We start from the raw sequence: 19,305 nt of genomic DNA, 5'->3' as shown, positions 1-19,305 counted from the left end.
CTTTAATACTAGCACTCAGGAGGTAGAGGCAGTCAGTCGGATCTCTGAATTCAAGGCCAGCCTGGTCTACAGAGTGAGTTTCAGGACAGCCAGGGCTACACAGAGGAACATTGCCTCAAAAAAACAAAAAGAAAAAGAAAAGTCAATAATTACTAGTATTAATATCAGAGTAGTAAAATATCTATTTCCCAGCTGAAACTGATCCTATCACATATGTCATGATATAGTTAAGATAATCAAACAGGCCATCAGTAGCACATCTACATTGTCCCAAAGAGCAGAAATCTCATCACCAACTGACAAATTTATAGCAGTTATGTACAATAAAATAATATTCCATCGTTATTAAATTCTAACCATATTTTGGTGGGGGTTTGAACAGTAATAGTGGAAGCACACTTGTCATTACATGTTAATGCAACAACAGACACTTGGAAACCTCTACATCCTTAATCTTTTGATGGAGCAACACATACAGAAATCTTGAGCCTAAATGCCAAATCTTTGCCCATAGTGTTTTTAGTGTCCAAGTATTCATGGGAGGGACAATTACACAGTGAGGAAGAAGATAGAGTGGTCCTGAAATAAAGGCAACAATTTCTATTAAAAAAATAAATAAATAAACACAATTTTCTCTGCGTGTCCTCTGTCTTTCTCTGTTTCTGTCTCTCTCTCTCTTTGTGTGTGTGTGTGTTTGTGTGTGTGTGTGTGTGTGTGTGTGTGTGTAATTAATGGCTCCAATTTTGAGTGAAATTGTGTCCTTTTGTGTGTGGATTTCCTTATCACAGGCACAATGAGAGAATCTGGTTGCCAATCAGACATTGTACACTTTTCCAAAAGAGGATATTTCCACAGGTAATCCTTCAAATACCATGGCCATGTTTATAGACCTAATGTGGCAAAAAATGATCCAAAGGCAAGAGTACATAAGAAATGATGGGGTCAGAGAAGTATAAATTTAGTTCTAATGAACTTTATATTACACAAGAATTACAATGGAGTTATTTAGAACTCTCTTCTGTATCTGGACACTCAGAATAATAGGAAACATATGAGATATTTTAAAAGTGTTTAGTGGGGCTGGGAGAATTGGCTCAGGAGATCAAAGCAGTTGTTCTTGCATAGGATCCAAGTTAGGTTCCCAGCATTCACATGGAGACTCACAACCATCTGTAACTCCAGTCGAAGGGTATTCAGCACCATCTTCTGACCTCCACAGGCAACAGGCATGCAAATGATAAACATACATACATGTAGGCAAAATACCTAAACACATAAAGTAAATAAATCTTAAAAAATAAAGACACTCAATAACACTTGTTGAGGGCTAAGGGTATAGCTCAGTTGGTATGGTGTATACTAAGCATGTGTGAAAATTTATTGTAGCTGAAAGTTTTCCTGTGTCCCACCCAGTCTGAAGCCACTCAGACCAAGTAAACACACAGAGGTTTATATTAATTATAATTGCATGGCCATGGCTCAAGCCTTTTGCTAGCTAGCTCTTACATCTTAAATTAGCCCATAACTATTAATCTATGTATTGCCACATATTCCATGGCTTTAACTGCATTCTATTACATGTTGCTTCTTGGGTGGCTCTCCCAGCCTTGTTCCTGTCTCTCTCCTTGCATTTCCCACCTGCCTCTAAGCTGCCTTGCCATAGGCCAAATGGTTTTATTTATCAACCAATCAGAGCAACACATATTTACAGTACAGAAAGACATTCCCCCATCAATTTACATTCTATCCCTAGCCTAATATAAGTGATATGAATGCATGGATTTGGAAACAACCATTTTGAATGAGGTAACCCAGATCAGAAAGACAAAAACTGCATATTTTCTCTTGTTTGTGGATATTATGTTTGAATCTATTGATATGTGCATCTCATTTGAAATAACCACAGGTCAAGAAATTAGTAAAGTGTCATGGGGTACTATCAGAAGACAGAAGATATAATACATTGATCTAAAGAAGCAAAGGGATATAGAATAGGAATGGTTAAATAGAGTTGAAAATTAGAGAAAAGGGTAAAGGAAAGAATAACTAACACTAAAGAACTCCTGAAAAAGTCAGGAAATACTACTACTGGAGAAGCTTCCTATAATATGGTAGTACATATGTAAAAAGAATGTAAATGTAGTTACCCTATAAAGGGGAAGCAATGATATTAATAGGTACCATAGGCTAACAAATAGATAGTCCAATGTCAGGAATAGATTACCCCTATTGAGGTTGTTGGTCAGGGACTCCCTCTAAATATTACAAGTTATTTTACAGTGTTATTGGTTATCTTCCATAACTTGACATAAGACAATATTGCAGAAGACATCACATACTTGAATTATAGAACATGAATAAACCAAGCTGGTATTGATGTGGAAACTTCAAACCTACTGGCTAGCTTTCATAGTACTAGAAGTTGCTATGTATGTGATTGGAAGAGAAAAGTAATTAACAATCCTATTGTGATCCCTATGAGCTACAATAATATCCAGCTTGTGATCCCTATGAGCTACAATAATAACCCGCTTGAAAAGATATGCCCACTGATGTACATATGTACAAATGTTATGGGAGTAACCACACTCTTTCTGATTGGATTTAAGACCTGCTCCACAAAATGTAATCCATACTTGGCACTGTAATGAGATGAAAGCCTGTGGGAGATAAATCATAGCTACTAGGGGGGAAACCTATTACTATTACTATTACTCTGCAAATGGAACCTTAAACCAATTCCTATTGACTTCTTGTTATATACATACATTACTGCATCTCTCAAACTATGTCTTTTTGCAATAGACAGCAGTTAACAGAGACCCACAACTTATCAAGGTGCAGAGAAAAAGCAATTGTGGAGTATCTCCCCCCCCACAAAAAAAAAATACCACTAAATGGGACACCTATATTGCGCTCTGATCATTGTGGAAGAGGGTATGGAAAGACTATAAGAGCCAGTGGCAGTGGATGAATACAAGGACATGGTGTTTTTCAGACACAAAGGGCTGATGTATATATGGACTCACTGTGTTGTAGCATTACACCCAAGATCTGTGTAAGCACAAGCAAGAGAAAATTCCAGCATGGATGGGGAAGGAGAGCATGAAATAACACTCCCCTAGCTGAAGAGCTATTGTCAATTGATATCTTCCAGGAAAGGGAGAGTTATTTTTCTTTAAGGGTATAGGCACTAATCGGTCTAACACACTCCAGTGGATGGTCACACAATTAAGAGTGTATTAGCAGCACTAACAGGTCTCGGTAGGTTTTACAAAAATAAAAATGGAATAACAATCTTGGGCTCTGCAAGAAAAAGAACATTCTCTGGCTTATTATTATAGTCCCAGAGCCTAGATTTTATATAAATGTGTAATTCTACTATGAAAATTAATGTAACAAATAAGAAATGGATGTGAAAACTTTACCTGGTGGGACCTACTGCCCTCAAACTCAAGGAAGCATTTCATTTTCCGAAAAATGATTTCACCAGACAAACACATATGAGTAAAACAAACATTTATGGGACAATCAATTTCTACCAATCTATTCATATTATAAAATATATTTATCAGATATACCTCAAGACTTAAGGTAGCTGTCAAGTTCACAGAATATAGCCAGCCCTTTGTATTTGACCCTTGTTTTCTGCCAGCATCACTTGAACTGTGAGGACATTTTCCAGTTCTGACAGTGCAAAAATTTTCCACCTGATGGCAGAAAGCCAAACATTTTCTTTCCCTTTGTGGCCACAAACAGATGGCTCATGGTTAAGTAGCTAATAAAGCAAAATTTACATGTACAAGTAGGTCCAACCACGAAGTGTTCATTTACGCTTATAATTGGCCTACTGATGCCAACAAGAGTTATTTAATCAAAATTTTTGAGTGATTGAGTATTTACATGCTATTTTATTTCTTTTTCAAAGTTGCAGATGTTTATTTTAACTCTTTTATGTATTAGCCTTGGTTGCCCATAAGAAAAACGAGTGAATTTTATATATGTGTATGAAGACATATGTCCACATATCCAAAAGGCAAAAGAGGAAGATAGCAAGGGAAAGAGAGAATGGAAGGAAGAGGGAGGAGAGTGAGATCGAGAGAGAAAGACAGGGAGGAGGAGGAAGAGAAAGAGTAGAAGGAAAAGGCAGGAGAAAGCAGACTGAGTGACTGACTGACAGCTAAAATACCTTGAAAGCTTTGCCAGTGCAAATTCTTAAGTGCTAAGTGAGCAGGCTGTACAATCAGGAAATGTTTGCAGCACAATAAGGGCATCCCTATGAGCCAGAGATGTGCCCACGTTACCGCTGAAGTCTAGGGCAGTTTCCCAGGGAATCCCCTACTGTTTAAGGCTGTCAGACTTTGCTTTCTCCAACACTTCAATGAGATTGAATGAATCTCACCAGCATTACAGAGGAGGGATTCCTTTAGAAACGATCACCAACTTAAGTGCAAATTTCATTCAAAAACACATTCACTGAAGCACCCAGAATAAGGCTGGACCTTATTTGGGCCCCAGGTCATAGAAAAAAACAAACAAACACACATATAATTAGCCATGGTTTGGTTTGCCTGTTTGTTTTTGTTTTCATTTTTTAATGTTTGTTTTTCCTTTCTTTGCTCCAATACTCTTAGATCTCAGAGTCATTACAGTTTCCATAGAACTCCTTTTATTTAAAAATAATTGTAGTAGCCTGGAAAGTCCCAAGCCTACTTCCATCTTCCCCTCCGCCTCACTGGATAGCCAAGGACTTTCTGGTCTACCTCTGTACAGGAATGGAGATGTTCTGGCTACCTGTCATTGATTGATCAATATTTTGGCAGGTTCTGTAAACATAAACTCACATCAATGCTGTCAGTCTAAATTATTTGCATAGCAAAGGTACTACCTCACACAGGAACAAACGAGGAAACAGAAAATCCCTCCCAAGGAAGCTCATTGCAGTTGAAAAACTAATTGGCTTATTGGAATAAACAAAGCCCACAACAGAAAAAAAGAAATAAAAAACCTTACTAGTAAAGTGGTGAAGATTTTTAAGGCTTAAAATGATTGTTGATTATTTTCAGTAATAACTATTTTTTAATTTTATTTTTAAACTTCATATATATTTACTGTATTTATATCAACTCTCCCTTTGCTCCCTCCAATATCTCCTGTTAAAGATATTTATTATTTCTATATATTAAATATATGTATATATGTATAAATGTATATGTGTGTCTATACATATAGCCTGTTGAATTCATATAGTGGTATATATACTGTTTAGGGCTCACCATATGGTATTGGGTAACTGGTTGAATGTTCATCCCTGAGGAAGACTGACTCTTTCTCTTCCAGCAGTCATTAAATGCCTATAGTTTTTCATCTAGATGTGGGTCTCAATTAGAGTTCCCCCATCCTCACTGCATGTCAACTGGATGGTGGTTGAAAATGCCAAGAAGGGAGCTGACCACTGAGCCTGGGTGCTGTAAAGAAGGCTAAGGAAGCAATGGAGAACAAGCCAGTAAGCAGAACTTCTCCATCGCTTCTCTTTCAGTTCCTGCCTCCAGGTTCCTCCCTTGAGTTCCTGCCCTGATGCCCTTCAATGATGGATTGTAAGCTGTAAGATAAAATAAAGCCATTCCTCCCAAAGTTGATTTTGGTCATAGACCACAGCCATAGAATGCAAAGGAGGGCAGTGCTCAGTGTGAAAAGACATTTTAATCTTCAGATTAAAGGTTTTTTTTATTCCTTGAATATGTGAGAAAAGAATACTTTATTCCCTGCCCCCTTGTGTGTTTCTGTGTGTGTGTGTGTGTGTGTGTGTGTGTGTGTGTGTGTGTGTGTGTGTGTGTATGGTAATGATGGTTAATCTTCTCTGCAGCCAGTTCTATTCAAAATGTATAAAATCACTTCTATGAAGACTTTGCTAATATCACTTCTTGCTGCTTTCTCTAGGAATGCCCCAGTGGGGTTGTTAATGAAGAAACTTTCAAGGAGATTTACTCGCAGTTCTTTCCACAGGGAGGTAAGTACAAATGTGGACTTGTTAACAAATTTGCAGAGTTAGAGTTATGCATGCAATCTTGAGTTTGGTTTAATCTTTCATAGTGTGGTTCTCCATTTTTAATCTTCATGTGAAAGAATTAATGCACAGCATAGAAGCTCATAGAACTTTGAGTGTATTATAAAAATAAGCTACATTCAAATTATTGAATCTCTAAAAGGCTATTTCTCAGTTTAATTCAAGTAATCTGGTATGCTGCTCAGCATGATGATTCTCACGTGCACACTGCTTTCTGACCTTTATTAGGGGACCTTAAAATGGCTTAAGGCTCTATCGAGCACATCGTGCTACTCATTTGATTTTTCTCAGCTCTCAAAATTAGGGCAAATGCAATTACCTTCAATTTACAGATGTGAAATCTGGGGCTTAGCGAAGTTAAATGATTCGATTAGGGTCACATATCAACTCAGTGGCAGATCTGGGTTATAACCTAGATTTTTTTTTTTGTATAGCTCTAGTTAGTGTACTTTCTGCTATCTTTTCCTTCCAGTAAATTCTTACTATAACCTCCCACCTGAGAAAATTAATAAAAATCTAGATACTATTTTAATAGTAATAAAAAACAGCATAGTATAATGGTGAGGCCTGCATGTTAGAGATGAGTCCAGAGACTCATAGCCTACTGTGTCTTCTCTAACTTGTTATTGAGACCAGTGTGTGCCCAGCTACATGAAAGGAGAAACCAGAGCAAAAGGATGTAGCCCCTCTCCAAATATATAATCCTATAGTCTCTTTAGCAGAAGACAATATAAAGCCAAGTCAATATAAAATATGGCTAAGTGCGGCTTCTGAGATGTGGAGTTAAAAATAGTACTATGCGAGCCAGCTACAGACTTAATTAGATGTTCTGCTGAATCATGGGCAATTAAAAAGAATCTAATATATGCCTAGCTCTGGAAAGCCTTCTCCTTCACCACTCAACCCCCTTCCCTGGGATTTCTCTTTCCTGTAAGTATGGAAATTAATGTGCAGAGAGACAAATTCACTTCTGGAGTACATACTTAAGTCATCCATAGCCTCATTATCCTCTCAGGAGTTTTTCTGTTCAGGATGATGTCTTTCAGATTTAGAGGGCAGCAGAGATCGCAGGGTATAGGTAAATGGAATGCAAGCAAAGAGATAGCATAAAAAACAAAGGTGAGAATTTGTGGGAAACTTACAGGATTTTAGTAATCAACTAAGTTGTATGGTTAAAGAAAAAGAGAAAGTGTTGGTGATAATATCCAGAAGTCTGTCATGGTTGCCAGGTAATTTGCTACAAGAAGATTTGGGATATAATGATCTCAACTTTGCACAAATTACATTTAAGTAGCCAAAGAGCATTTAATATCAACAAGAAATCAGTAGAAAATAGAATCAGAAGAGAAGTCAGAGAAAATGACAGAGATTTGGAGCTTACTAACATTGAAATTACTTGGAACGGTGTGTCTATATAAAGTAGAAAGCCTCATGAGTTGGGCATGAGGGACTTGAAGAAAATATATATCCACGAAGGCTACAGAATGGACAATCAGAGACACAGAAATAAGTACAAGGAAAATTGACAGTTCAGAAGGTAAGAAAATAGAGACATTAAATTGAGTATCTTCCAGGAAGGAAAGGATTTGAATACATCCTCAGGACACAGCAGCATGGAAAAGGACATGGAAGTCATTGTTGAACTTGATCTGCGCAGCTTTCATAAAGGGTGTCAGGCAAAAACAGGAGCCCAGCTTCAGAGGCTAAGTGGGTAAATGGGAAGCATGCAGACAATGACACCCAATAGAGAAGGTACTTGAAGACAACTAGTCAGGGAGAGGTAAGAGGTTAGAAGAACCCGAAAGAGGGCGCCAGGCAGATACGGAGGATGAACTTGTTTTTGTAACAAAGGCTGGAACTTTACCTACAAACAAAGGATCTTGCAAAGAGAGAACTTCAGTAGCTTAATACAGAGAGCTTATAACACATAGCACTCCCATCTCCAGGAAGGGGCATACCTAGTCCTTCACTTTACCTTTGAAATCTACTGAACACAGGCGGCAACTACTGCCTCTTCCTGTGCTTGTGGCCACAGTAGACTTTGCCATTTACCTGACTGTAACCTTTCTAAGGCACTTATCACTCAAAACAGCAAAACCAAACGATTTCATCTTCCAAAGGAAGTTCCACGGTATCTGACTGGCCTCTCTGGCTGGGATACTTCTTCCCTTGACCATGATAATGTTAATCATGAGATTTGTAACCAATTCCACCATTTTGAGTCAAATTTGAAGAAAGCTTTAAATCAAATTAAATCTCTGGAATTCCCAGCTGAGTGGTCCTGAGACATACGTTGTAGGTTTTTTTAAGGACAAACCCATATGGACACCATATTTCCCATGTGACTTAGCTGTTATTTTCGAAGAACTACAACTCATAGAATCCCAGGAATTTAACTAGATCCTGGGCAGGAGGGGCTTACAGGTTAATTTTGGGGTCTTACACCCCTGCCTTGGCACCCACCTTAATGGGTGGATCAAACCCTTGACACTGTGATGAGTACTTGTTTATATTTGGATCTAACAACCATCAGCTCACTGGTATCCAGACAGCAATTATCATCAAGATGAGGCATCAATGATAAAAGAGCCAACAGTAATTAGCAGAAGCAGAAGGGCCAACGGCCCTGTGATGGCTGACATCAGAGTTACTATCTAGAAGGAGCCTGGAAATGGATGGGGCACCAGTCATTTATTTTATCTCAGATACCCATTTTGTAATATTTCTTGGAGTACAACCACATTATAATCATGAATCGTTTGTATATAAATAAATTTTTTTCCTTAAAGTTACATAATACCTCTTTGTTCTGAATAAATCAGGCCAAGTGTCCTACCATATTGCAGAACTATTTCAGTTAATGAATTTACCTGTTGATAAATCTGAGCCCACTTTTCTGTATGCCCTTTGACAGCATAGGTAGCCATTCTGTTTCCTATGCCAGGAAGTTTCCTTTTTACTTAGCATTGCAGTCTGTTTGGCGGGAGCGAGAGATACTGTACTCTCTTCTGTTACTACTTCTAACTGAAATTAGGTCATCACTATCAGGCCCCAAGGAGGCTGAAAAACTAGCCAAAGGCTGAGCAATGGGGCATTCTTCAGAAGCATCTGCTTAGCTGACCCAGCTGAAGAGACAGGGAGCAAGCACATCAGCTAAACTGTTTTTCATCAGCTTTCAGCAAGTCCAGAGCTCAGCAGTTTGCAGTCCACAGATGATCCCTGGATGGTGTCTGTCAGACAAGTGGAAATATGTTAAAACAAATAAAGATCAGGGACAGGAGTCTTAATTAATTAGACTCCTTAATTTAGGAACTTAAAGGAAAACCTTACATTTGAAACTTTCAGGCCCACAGTCCTAGTAACTGGGCAAGGGTAGGAGTCTCAAGAGAAAGGGAGAGATCCAATTCTCAGGAATAGCCAGGTGTGGAAACATAGACTGTACTCATCTGGAGTCCATTTAGTCTGTGAGAGGTGGATCCAAGTCTTATGACCTCTTTGCCTCCTGAAACTTCCCGAAACCCACATTATAAAAAGCATGAACATATTTTCCTCTGTCCAGAGATCCAGATATATGGAGTGGACAGAGATGTTTTAGCCCGATTAAAAGCATCTTTAAGTCTATATTTAGAAGACAACCAAAGGAAATTTAAAGTCTTGAGCTTGTGACTGAATAGTAAATAGTCAGTGCTCTACTAGCTTATTAGAACTCCATTGACCAATGTTAAAATTCTAAACCTTTGAAATCTCAGTATGACAATAGCATAGAAAAGGGAAGAGAAGTTTTAAATATTTCCCATTTTTCATATACCTTAAATCATTTATATAACTTTACAACTTGCCTTTGTATATCATAAATCATTTTTCTGAGCCCTTTAGAACTTATTTAAGCTTTTATATCCTTAGACTTTTAAGTACCTTAGAACGTATTCTGAAACCCTCAGAACTTACTTTGAACCCTTTGTTTTCATCTAATCATTTTCCAGAGATTCAAGTAGTTGGTACTGAGAACAACCATTACAAAGCATGCCCCTTTAGTGAAAAGTTACAGCTGAAACCTGTTTATCCTTTAGTTTGAAGCCTGTTAGCAGGGCAAACCTCTTTGCCTTTTCTTAACGAGACACCTAGTAGCTTTAACTAACTAATGAACTAAGAAGGTGGCTGCATGCTGGGGATGTCTTTCTGTATGCTGTGAATGTGTTGCTCTGATTGGCTGATAAATAAAACACTGTTGGCCAGTACCCAGGTAGGAAGTGTAGGTGGGATAAATAGACAAGGAGAATTCTGGGAACAGGAAGGCTGAGTCAGGAGTTGCCAGCCAGATACAGAGGAAGCAAGATGTGAAGGCAGAACTGAGAAAAGGTACCAAGCCATGTGGCTAAATATAAATAAGAATTATGGGTTAATTTAAGTGTAAGAGCTAGTCAATGGTTAGCCTGAGCTAATGGCTGTGCAGTTTCAATTAATATAAGCCTCTGAGTGATTATTTTATAAGCAGCTGCAGGGTCCATGGGGCTGGGCAGGACTGGAGAAAACTTCAGCTACAGCTGCAGCCTTGAGATAAGGAGATGGTTGCCTGTTGCTTACAAGCTGACAAAGATACAGCTAACATAGCTGTCAACACCATCAAATATCTGAGAATGGATAAATTGTATAAACTATAGTGGAAAGCATCCATTACAATGACAGAAACCAGTCCAGAGTCCATTACCTGGACAGTCATCCCTATCCCCGGTGGCCTCCATGGCTTTGAGAACAGAGCTACTAGGACAGCATCAGTCTTCAGCTACCAGGCCCAGAAGATGAGAGGATTTTCTGTGAAGAAGGAACATGAGGAATTGACCTTTTGTTGTCTTGGGAAGGGGGGACAATCAACTCTCCAGTGTCTTGCTTGTCCACAGCTTGAATTGGGTTTTGGCAATAGACAAAGCATTGGGGTAGTTTTGCCCATTGTTTAATGTTACCACAACCCAGGTAGAGTCATCATCATGCCCATTGTCTTCCTAAAGATCTTGGGGGTCACTGCAAGGATCTGGGAATCTCTGTCTGTCATAGTACATTTAAACATCTTAAATGCCACATTCAACAGATCTCTGATAAGTTTAAGAACCATTAAGTATATCTGAGCAAACAACCCTGGCTTGTTTGTTTTAGTTACTTTTGGCTAGGCCTTGAAAACATGCAGAGGAGGCTAAATAAAGCTGTTTTTTTTTTTTGTAATTAACTACATTAGTACTTAGAATGACCATAAGCACAGCTTTTAAAGCTTAATTATCTTTAACAGTTTAATAAAAATAATTTTTGAAGTTCTACTAGTATCAAGATAAGACTTTTTAACTCATAAACACAGTCCACAAAGAGAACAGGAACTTCATTTTCCTTATCTTTACACAGTATACCATTATAGAATATAATAGTTTTTATATAACTCAGTTTACCAAAATAGCTACAGCTTAACAATGTTAGCAAAACCAAGGAGACTAGACATACGTTCTTAAATCAGCCCATGTTAGCCTGAATAGACCTCAGGTAAGGAGAGACATTCTCTAAGCCAGTGGTTTCCACATTCCCAATGTTGCATTGTAAGATAAAAATACCTCAGTCTCTGGTGTTCAATGATTGGCCCTAATTCTTAACCTTTTTTTTTTTTCCTTCGAGACAGGGTTTCCCTGTGTAGTTTTGTGCCTTTCCTGGATCTCGCTTTGTAGAATAGGCTGGCCTTGAACTCACAAAAAATCTGCCTGCCTCTGCCTCATGAGTGCTGGGATTAAAGGTGTGTGCCACCACCACCCGGCTCAAATTCTTAACCTTTTATTTACCTGTTTACCAAGATCATATATTAATAAAGACAATGTAACAAAATATTCCACAGAGCAACACTTCAATGTCTCTGAAACCAATACTATCTGGGTGACTCTTACATTACAAAGTTTGGCTGCCAGCTGTATGTTCTTATATATGAACACAGGAGGTGCACTTTTAATACCTTATTAAATAAATATTGTGTTTAAATCTTATCTTTTATAAACCTTGTTTCCAAGACAGGACAGGAATTATCATACAAAAATCCCATCCTGGTTTAAAAGTTTCTTTGGTGACCTGTTGTTTCCTTGGTTGGCCTATACCACATGGTTGCCCTTAACGAAGATGGTGGTGAAGCCATATGGCTTTTTTTTTTTTCTATAACACTAGCAAAGATGACTTTCAGCCAGGTAGCTGCCCAAAGAAGGTGGTAAAGTCACATGATATCCAACATCTCCAACTCTAGCTGAGATGCTGACCAGTCACATGTTGCTTATATCCCCAAATGGAATCATGCCACATGGTTCCTTTAAAATTACCTATGTGAAGCTGGGCAGTGGTGGTGCACGCCTTTAATCGGGAGGCAGAGCCAGGCGGATCTCTGTGAGTTTGAGGCCAGCCTGGGCTACCAAGTGAGTTCAAGGAAAGGCGCAAAGCTACACAGAGAAACCCTGTCTCAAAAAACCAAAAATAAATTAATTAATTAATTTAATTTAATTAAATAAAAATAAAAATTACCTATGTACAGATTTTTTTTTTTTGGTTTTTCGAGACAGGGTCTATGTACAGATTTTTAACTATCAACCCTGTTACAAGTTTTAGATTAACTTTTTTGTTACAGATATTACAGATTTTTAACCATAACCAATAAATACATAAGACAATAATCCCTTTAGCTATTCTTTTTTTTTCTGTCTCAGTTCTTGACTCCAAACATAGAGACTTTAAAAGCATACCTGAGTATGAAATAGGGTAAGCCATAGCCCAATTCTAGAACCAGACTTTCAGTAAAGTAGAATAGCATAAAATAACTTCAATATCATCCATACCCAAATGACATTTGAATGCCTATTACATTAGCTCCAGTGGCCAGAAAGTCCAGAGGTAAATTCTGAGCCTGGGTGGCTGACAGGTAAGCTCACACAATCAAGACAAGCAGAAACAAACGTGCAGTGATCACAGTGCATTCATGCATTACAAAACAGACAAACAGAACTTTCCTTACCTTCTCTAATACTGTAATTTCAAGGCTACAGGGGCAACGGGACTTTCTGGTATAGCCAGAGGTTGTAAGAATAGCAGCTGGACAGTCTTGTGAGCCTCCACAGTATGCAGTTATGGCACATGATACTGGAGTTGCAGCTGTCCTCCAGGGACCAGCTGAAGAAGGGCTCACCTGCCAGCTTCCGTGTGGGGCCATGGGCTTTTCATTAAAGCTGTCTATAGATTCCCAAGCCTGGCTCACTGCAGCTGAAGGCCCTAAAGCTCCACTATTTCTGTTGTTCATCAGTTCAGTTGCTATGAGTCAGAAAGACAGATACAGACTAAGATAAGACACAAAGCCAAAATGACAAAAGAGAACATAAAACCAGAGGACAACAGAAAACATGAGACAATGACATTTCACAGACAGAGTCTTCTACTTCAGAGACCCACCAGTCTGACCAAGAGAAATTGTCTTATGGCCTTATACAACCCAGATGTTAGGAAACCATTAGGCTAGGTCTCCTAAAGACCTTCTTGGCTGCCAAATCCATGCTCTGTCTAGCCCAACCCACAGCTTGGCACCCAGTCATGAAATGTCCCTAACGTTCCTTAGTTCTATTGTGCAGCCTAGACATTGGAATCCTATTGACAACCAAACCACCAGACCTCTCTGTGTAAAAACTTCATGTTTGGGCTCCCGGCCTCATCAGGAAGTTGTCAGGGCTTCAAGGTCAGAAGAGTGAATTTGATGGTTGTGGCTGAACTCCCCAAGTAACCAGAATAACCAGTGGGTCATGAGACATCTCCCAATGAAGGATTGGGGGGGTCTCGTCAGGCCTCCTACATCCCCAGATAGAGTACCCCATAACCAAAAATCCAGAAAACCAGGCAGGAAATTCTCACAGCAACCTAGCTAAAAAGGGCTTTTCTGACTTACCACAAAAGGAGGCTTCCATAGAAAATGCTTGCTATTTCCTTTTTTCAAGCCTGGCCATTCACTGCAGGGGTCCCCAGAGCCAGAGAAAAGAGCTATGTTCCAGAATTTGCGGTGGAATAATCTTTCTTATCTCGCTGGTACCTCCAAATGCTTAACTTGAGATTTAAAAGAGAAAAACTAGTTCCACCATTTTGAGCCAAATTGAAGCAAGCTTTAATTAAATATTAAATACTGGCCAGGTAGATGGACTCTGGCTAGGTCCACTCCCTGGAATTCCTAGCTAAGTGGCCCTGAGACACATGTTGTAGGGCTTTTTAAGGACAAACCCATATGGAAACCATATTTTCCCACGTGGCTTGGCTATTATTTTCCAAGACCTATAACTCATAGCATCCCAGGAAGTCACCTGATCCTTGAGCAGGTAGAACTTACAGGTTAACATTTGATTAACAATACCTTACAATGCCTTACAATACCATCTCACATGGTGGCTAATTGTTTCATATAAAAATTAGATTGTCTTTGGTTTGGCTTGTAATCCAATTAGTTTTGGGCTTCTCGGTATTTTTAAGACAACTCTCATATTTATTAACAAAACAGAAAGTTTGAGTAAAAGTGGTCTTCTAAAAGAATTGAAATTCTAATAAAACAAAGGAAGGCTTTATTAGATGGAAATAGATATATTGTAAGAATAACCCTTCTGCCCTATCCTGTGACTTCAATGCAGAGAAGCAGCATGTCCTATTGGACACAGGGCAGCTATATACTTTAACCTCCTATTCCACTTTGGTTTCTGTTGCTGTGATAAAACACTCCGACCAAAAACAACATGGGAGAAAAGAGGACATTTCATCTTACACTTCCAGGTCATATGTTATCATTGCAGAAAGTCAGGAGAGGAACTCAAGGCAGAAGCTTCAAGCAGAAACCACAAAGGAACACTGCTTACTAGCTTGTTCAAATATGTTTTTTTTAAATACTGTCCAGGCCAATGTGCCTGGGGATGGCACTCCCTACAGGCCAATCTGACCTGGGCAATTCATTATATATGGTTCCCTCTTCCCAGGGGATTGTGGATTGTGATAAGTTGATAGCTGAAGCTAACTATGATACATCATATGCCATGGTTGTAATACTGCAATGATTTCATTTTCTGCATTAATGAAAGACTAAATTATAAGGCCCCAAATTTGATCCCCAATATCAAATGGAAGAGGGGGGAAAGAGAGAGAAGATTTGATACCATCTGACCATCTGATTATTTCATATAAATCTAAATTACTTTAACATTTTTAAAGAAAGGTCATGTATACTGTCTTTGTGTCTACTAACACAGAACAAGATATAAATATCAAAACACAAACACAGATGGAAATCATTGGTATTATTTTTTTAGTCAAAGTTATTACACAGTACAGATTATGTAGCACTCCACATTAAAATGCAAACTTTATTTAAAAAATATTTTTGCATTAATAATATCTACTAAACAGAGAAATCTATATTGCAAATGATTATTCTCACAAATTTGAAGAGATTTGAGGCAGAACAATCATTTTCTGGCTCTTAAAAATTCTTTGATTATTCATGTTAATTGAATGCATAAATCTAAAGGTACATCATTGAAGAGAATGAGATATTTCAAAGAATGATGACTTACCATTTAAAAATTAATATGATGCATGGAAATTACATATCACAGTGATGCCCGCAAAGGAAAAATGTTCCCAGGAAGAACACAATCTCCAATGGCAGGCAGATTCATATTGTAGCTTTCTACATCTCCCATGGACTCATAATTTATTCAGGTTGATAGTCTGAGAGAGCAACAGGTTTCTGTCATTATGAACAATAACAACGAAGTGTCTATAAATCACCACATTTCACCATGTGCTGCACAAATACTTTATCTTGTATACAGAAGCCACTGCCCAGTGTGTATTGTATCAGCTTTCTGGCTCTTTCTAAGGCTTGGTAAGAGTTTGCTAAACATGGCTTGTTTTGTGTTGTGAATGGATGTCAACACAGACATGTTGAATAGAGCATCTTTCAGGGGGAATAAAGCTTGCCTAACATAAATAAATGAGATGGTGAAAGGCTTTCTGGTCCTGTTGCCTGTGTGTCCAGGTGTTTCTCTCTATGCAGTAGAAGTATTAAGTGTGTAATTCTTGGCACATTAACCATTGTAACATCTTTGGGGAAATGAAGGTTTCTAGACTATCTTTGTTTGTATTATATGAACTTTGCACATTGACTATGCTAGATCCCCAGTTAGCAGCTATTAAAGAGATGAATGAATAATACCAAGTCAGAAGAACATGTCTACAAATATCCTCTGTGTAGACATCAAATATGAAGCACTTGAAGCACATATATGACTTCTCTGAATATAAAGATTAAATTAAATGATAAAGAACGTACAAGTTACTATATAATACGTGTATTTCTCCTTCCAGACTACTATAGAACAATTTTCAGTGCAGTTATTAGGGAGAATTGTGAACTGGTCTATTGTTCTGGCTGATATTTTTGAGGGGACAGGGTGCTTGAACTCTAGGCCTTTCATGGCATAAATACATCTTCTACCACTAAGTTCTACCCTTAGTCTTAGAGGACTCAGTGACAGAGACTACTATTCACACATATAGATCTACCTTACCAGAATGGCAATGCCATGGACTGTGTATTCAAATACATTAGATTACTGCCACCCCTTGTGCTTGAATCCAGATGGGGTAGAGTTTCAGTGAGAAGAAAGAATCCCAGCAAACTGATTTTGCTACTCAAACCTGGAATGTTATCACTGCTCAAGACAGTTGATCAAACTATTAGTTGAAAGCCAAGCATTAGAACAAAAAGATAATTAATATTCACTAAATGTTTAATGAGTTCCTGTGACTATGATAAACTCTTTGCATATTTAATATCTCATTTAAACTTCATGATGGTTCTACAAAGTACACACTAGTATTGTTATTATTTATGGACATGAAGACTGAGTCACAGAAGTGTTGACTGGCTCAAGGCCACAGTGTTAATCTTTGAAAAAGCTGACATTCAAATTCAAACACTCTGATTTTATTATTCTGTTAGCCAAATCTCTCTGCATGATAAACTTAGGCTGGAAAATTGGTACATTTCTGAGAGAGTTGCCAAGGTGCACTGAAGAACAAGACGTCCTCCAAATAACATCGGTGTAAACCATGAGTGTCATTACTACACATCAAGCTTTGAAACTAATGGAACACCATTTGAGAAGAATAATTATCACACACCTATATTATCTTGTTTTGTAATTAAAAATCGCAAGCATTGTCTGTTATGAGCCATTATTCATGATGAGTTTTGCTAGCTCAGGTAAAGATATTTACCTTGATTGTCTAAACAGGGTGACAAGAGACTCACTTAATTAAACTTATTATAAACTATGCAAATTTTTTTCTCCCCTGGAAATAAATTTAACATACCACCTATAAATTCCTAGCTCCTTGGAGCTGTAAGGAGTTTGAGAAGTATGTGAAAAGTTTTATTGAGTACAAAACAACTTTCCAAACCTGAATAGGCTGCCAAGTCTTTATTACTCTATAATAAAATTTCCCAACAATTGCACTAAGTCAATTTCAACCAAATCCCTGGTCCCACATCCAAAATACCTTCTTCCTAGAACTCATCAATACTGCACAGGCATCACTCTAGATATTGCCAGTTGTACATACTGTATGAACTCAATTTGGGTGCCTGGTTAACTGATTGAAAATAAAAAGTTAATGGGACTGAGAAGATGGCTTAGTTAATTGCCCAAGTATGCACAACTGAGCTCTGATTCCCTACACTCACATAACTGCAGGTGTGGTGAAATGCATCTGTGACCATAGTGCTGTCAGGGTGTAGGCAGGTGCTTCCCAGAGGCTCATGGCCAACTAGGCTATCTGAAATGGTGAGTTCTGTGTTCAGTAGGAAGCCCTGTCTCAAAAAGTAAAGCAGAAAGTAATAGATAAAGATACCCACATTGACACCTTGTGTCCATTTATGCATGTATGTGCAAATACACCTGTACATCCAGGCATGAAACACACACACACACAGAGAAGGGAAGGCAGAGAGAGAGAGACAGAGGAGGGGGGAGAACAGTTAAGATCAGTGATGCATTATATTGTATTTCGCAATGAGAGATGAGTAGAGCTGCTACCATCATTTTTGAGAAACTGAATGTGCAGTCAGTTTTAAGATGCATGACCTTCATGTTAATGACCAACAGGTGACCCTGATGAAACACTGAAGGAAAACAATCCTTAGATAGCTCCCAATCTGTAGAGTGCAGAGAGAAGGTTGGATTTCCTCTAGCAGAATGTAGAAACTTTGAAAGATGAGGAGTATTGATATTTGTTTTGATTTGGAAAAGTAATTCCCTATCCTTGCTACCCTGATTTAGCTCCTTGACAGCCTTTTAAAATCAATTCATAATGTCAAAAAGGAAGAGAAATTATAGTAAATCCCAGTAAAAATAGAAACCAAAAGTCACAAAATAGAAATTAATGAGCTTTTAAGCAGAAGATAAATGGCTAGAAGCAGAAGGCTGAAAGGTTACATTCTTGTAGGGTGAAGCCTAAAGGCTAAAACCCATGAGATGTAGCATTTAACATAATCATGCAAATTTGATCAAGAATTGAGCACAAAAGCCCTTAAAGACTAAAGCTGGGCATTAAGAAAAGAAAACAAAGAGAAATACTTTTTAAATGAAAACTGAAGAAAACTCAGAGCCTAGTGAAACAAAAGAAAAGCAAAGGGAGGAATGGAGGAGCCATGAGAAGCAAACCCAGGGGAGGAGTGAGATTTCCGAGATCTTCAGTGACTGCATCCAGAGGAAGTGGGGATGCCAAGTCATTCATATTTGTACTTATTACCTAGAGCATTGAATCCCACCCAGAACACAAATAGGATAGTAGCACCATACTGCATGCAATAACATGGGAAATAAGAATCTCAGGGTCTACAAAATCCTCTACATCTTAACCACCAGAAGCTGCCTAAGTTACCACTGTCCCAAAGCCAGGAGCCAAATTTATTGGTCATGGGACAACCTCAGAATGTTCATGTCTCATATCTATGTCTTAGTGACTATGTGACATTGGTCAAGTTCCTCAACCTCTTTAAGTTCAAAAATATTTCTCTGAGCTATAAAAACAATGGCAATACTAATAATGACAGGGGTATTAATGATACCACTTCATCCATGTCTCATTATTTGGCTTTTTACTTCTTTACTAATGGAGATAAAATTTTGCCAAGCACCAAA

General features: G+C 38.2%; 1 protein-coding gene across 3 annotated transcripts in view; it reads left to right on the top strand.

Annotated features, from left to right (window-relative positions):
- Nucleotides 1-19,305, top strand: part of Kcnip4 (potassium voltage-gated channel interacting protein 4) — a 505,370-nt gene that overhangs the window by 463,026 nt on the left and 23,039 nt on the right. For all 3 annotated transcript variants that reach the window (XM_052734909.1, XM_052734908.1, XM_052734907.1), the window contains exon 3: nucleotides 5,941-6,010. In XM_052734909.1, the coding sequence (XP_052590869.1) occupies nucleotides 5,941-6,010 (70 nt within the window). The remainder of the gene's footprint in view (nucleotides 1-5,940; nucleotides 6,011-19,305) is intronic.

This window comes from Peromyscus californicus, unplaced genomic scaffold (genome assembly GCF_007827085.1).
Source record: "Peromyscus californicus insignis strain IS unplaced genomic scaffold, ASM782708v3 Scaffold_13__1_contigs__length_99412109, whole genome shotgun sequence".
Classification (NCBI taxonomy): domain Eukaryota; kingdom Metazoa; phylum Chordata; class Mammalia; order Rodentia; family Cricetidae; genus Peromyscus; species Peromyscus californicus.
This window is presented reverse-complemented; position numbering and strand designations above follow the sequence as displayed.